Source organism: Musa acuminata, chromosome BXJ3-9, assembly GCF_036884655.1.
Source record: "Musa acuminata AAA Group cultivar baxijiao chromosome BXJ3-9, Cavendish_Baxijiao_AAA, whole genome shotgun sequence".
Lineage (NCBI taxonomy): Eukaryota > Viridiplantae > Streptophyta > Magnoliopsida > Zingiberales > Musaceae > Musa > Musa acuminata.
Window position 1 is genome coordinate 35,232,848 of NC_088357.1, and position 2,558 is coordinate 35,235,405.

The 2,558-nt window shown below is 37.7% G+C and overlaps 1 protein-coding gene across 1 annotated transcript; it reads left to right on the forward strand.

Annotated features, from left to right (window-relative positions):
* Nucleotides 1–1,274: 1,274 nt before the first annotated feature.
* On the forward strand, nucleotides 1,275–1,661 carry LOC135649054 (zinc finger protein 2-like). Its single transcript, XM_065167152.1, has one exon. It carries the CDS (start codon nucleotides 1,275–1,277, stop codon nucleotides 1,659–1,661), a length of 387 nt encoding a protein of 128 aa, XP_065023224.1.
* Nucleotides 1,662–2,558: the final 897 nt, after the last annotated feature.

Here is a 2,558-nt window from a genome sequence, read left to right on the forward strand (position 1 = left end):
AATATCAAGAGTATCAGATGACATATATTTTAGTTTAGTCCATAGTTAAATGATCTTAAGTAATTGGTTTGAGTTAATGTCTCTTTCAATATATGTAATTTTAGATTAGTTTATCTCACTTATTATTACTAAATTTTTAGATTGAATTGATGTCTAATTTAATGTATATTAATTCTGATTAGTTTGACTCACTCGTCGCTACTAATTTCTAACTAGAATGATGGAGTAATGGCATCATGGTCACTTGTGGTGATTAACTCTGGAAAGTGGCATGAATGTCTAATGGCGTCATGGTCACTAGTCTCCAAATAATGTCAGCAATAGCTGCTCTGACATCGTTAGCAAGTGGATTTGTCGTGCATGCTTACAAATGAAAATATCTGTAAAAAAAAAAAAAAAAGTAAACATTGAAATTTTGGAGTATAATTTTTTTACTCATAAATTATTCTATTATTTGATATTGAAAAAAGTAAATATGAAATCTATCCGGTGAAAACATATGTACATCTTATTTTTATGTTTCTATTAATTCCATCAATTTAAAAGTTCCTACGACGCTTGCAAACATCAGAATAATCTTTTTAAGCAAGAAGATTGACACTTAGTTCATCAAGTATTATTAACTTCATTTTCAAATTTAGATGAGTAGTATAAGGAGATACAAGAAGCTGTACAAATAATATGAAGTCACGCAGAAAGCTTTTTCTTTCATTTATTCTCCTCACACTCAATGCCTCCTCCTTTGTGCATCTCTTTTGCTATTATTATAAGATGAAATCAAAATAGGATGATATCAAGTGAAAAAGAAATCCAAAAGAAAATGTTTTTTCTTTGTGTGTGGAGAAAAAAGCCATAAAAACCACTAAATAATTGCGATCTGACTTGTTAGGTAAAGTAGTGTAGTGCATTGTTGAGAAATCATTTGTGCTGTAGATTCATTTACTGATTCACAAGAGTAAAAGATGTCGCCTCTCACAAACTGTAGAATGAGTAAAAGAATTCCTTTTGGACACTGAAAAGAAGTGAAGTTTTAGGCACCTTTAGTTGAAAGAAACCAAGAAACTGAAGTAATGTGTCATCTTATCCTTACCTGTGCTGTTCAAGCCCTACCATAAGTCTAGGCGACAAGCCTTCCAATCTCCTTCATCACCTACCCCTTTCTCTCATCTTCCCATTCGTAACTTGTTCCTCATCCACCACCTTTATATTCCATTATCTTATGTCCCCAGCCCTCCCCACATACCCCTCATTCTCGGCCTCTTCGGTTGTCTGCCATGGAATTTGACCACAAGGAGGAGGATGACGATGTGAAGCTGGAACTGGGGCTCGTGCTGCTGATGCCACCGGAGCCAGCGCGAGTCTTCACTTGCATCTATTGTCACAAGAAGTTCGTCAGCTCGCAGGCGCTGGGAGGCCACCAGAATGCGCACAAGCTGGAGCGGAGCCTGGCCAAGCGTAATCGGGAGCTGAGCTTGATCGCACGGACTCGGGCCTCCCAGATCAACGTGGCGGCGCCTCGGCACGGCTCCACCAGTTTGGAAGGCCGGGTTGAGAGGAAGGAGGAGCGCGCAGCCACCGTGACGCAGTGGCGAGGAGGTGATAGTGGATTCGACGGCAAAGGAGGGATCGCGGATGACATCGACTTGTCTCTCAGGCTATGACGACCAACCATGCACGCGTTCATTTTCCCTTTTTCGGTCTACCTCCATCACTTAGAAACATTTGATTGTTTGTTGTCTATTTGAGTTAATCTTAAAATCTTATGAAGTCTCTCTCTTATCTCTCTCTCTCTCTCTCTCTCTCTCTCTCTCTCGAGTATGACACAGAAGAATTGTGATATAGTTGTGACCTTTAGCTTAATTGTGTATGATACCCTATGGAATTAAGTTCAAATAGCTTCAATCAATTGCGATGGTTTTGGTACCAACACTTCATTTCTTGCATCTGATCAATTCTCAGAGGCAATAATTATGTGCTAGCATTTATGAGATTTACAAAGTTATGATCACAGTAAGTTCATTAGGTTCTTCTACCTGTGTATGGTCAACTAACTCAAGTAAGTACATGTAGGATGATGCATCCAGTGGATGAGTTTCCTCGGCAAGAAAGCTGCATTCATTCAGGCAAAGTTAGCTAATGATTTATAAAGGCATCAATGACGAAATTGATGCAAACTAATCAGATCTTAAACAAGGGGAAAATGATATATTGAATACATGAGCTATTATGTATGGTTTAGTCTGCATGATTGCAGCAGTATCTATATTATTTAGTGCATTTGCAGAAAGCAAGCAATAATTCCATGAAAAGTCTAACACAAGTGATCCAAATTTATCTGTCTTTTCACAATGATTAGATAGGCAAAAAAAAATCTAGCTATGCAAAAGAGTCTTGTCATGAACAAGCACAGGTATGAAAGAAAAACTTGTTTACAAGTCTTCTAGTGCACAGTGATTAGTTTGAGCTGATTGATATACTTATGATTGATAGAGGAGAAGACAAATGTTCATGGTAGTTACTTGGTTCATCAAAGAATCAGAATTTTAGGATTGATTTTA

Excerpts from the sequence above, each read along its gene's own strand:
- LOC135649054 (XM_065167152.1), top strand. The coding sequence starts at position 1,275 with ATGGAATTTGACCACAAGGAGGAGGATGACGATGTGAAGCTGGAACTG.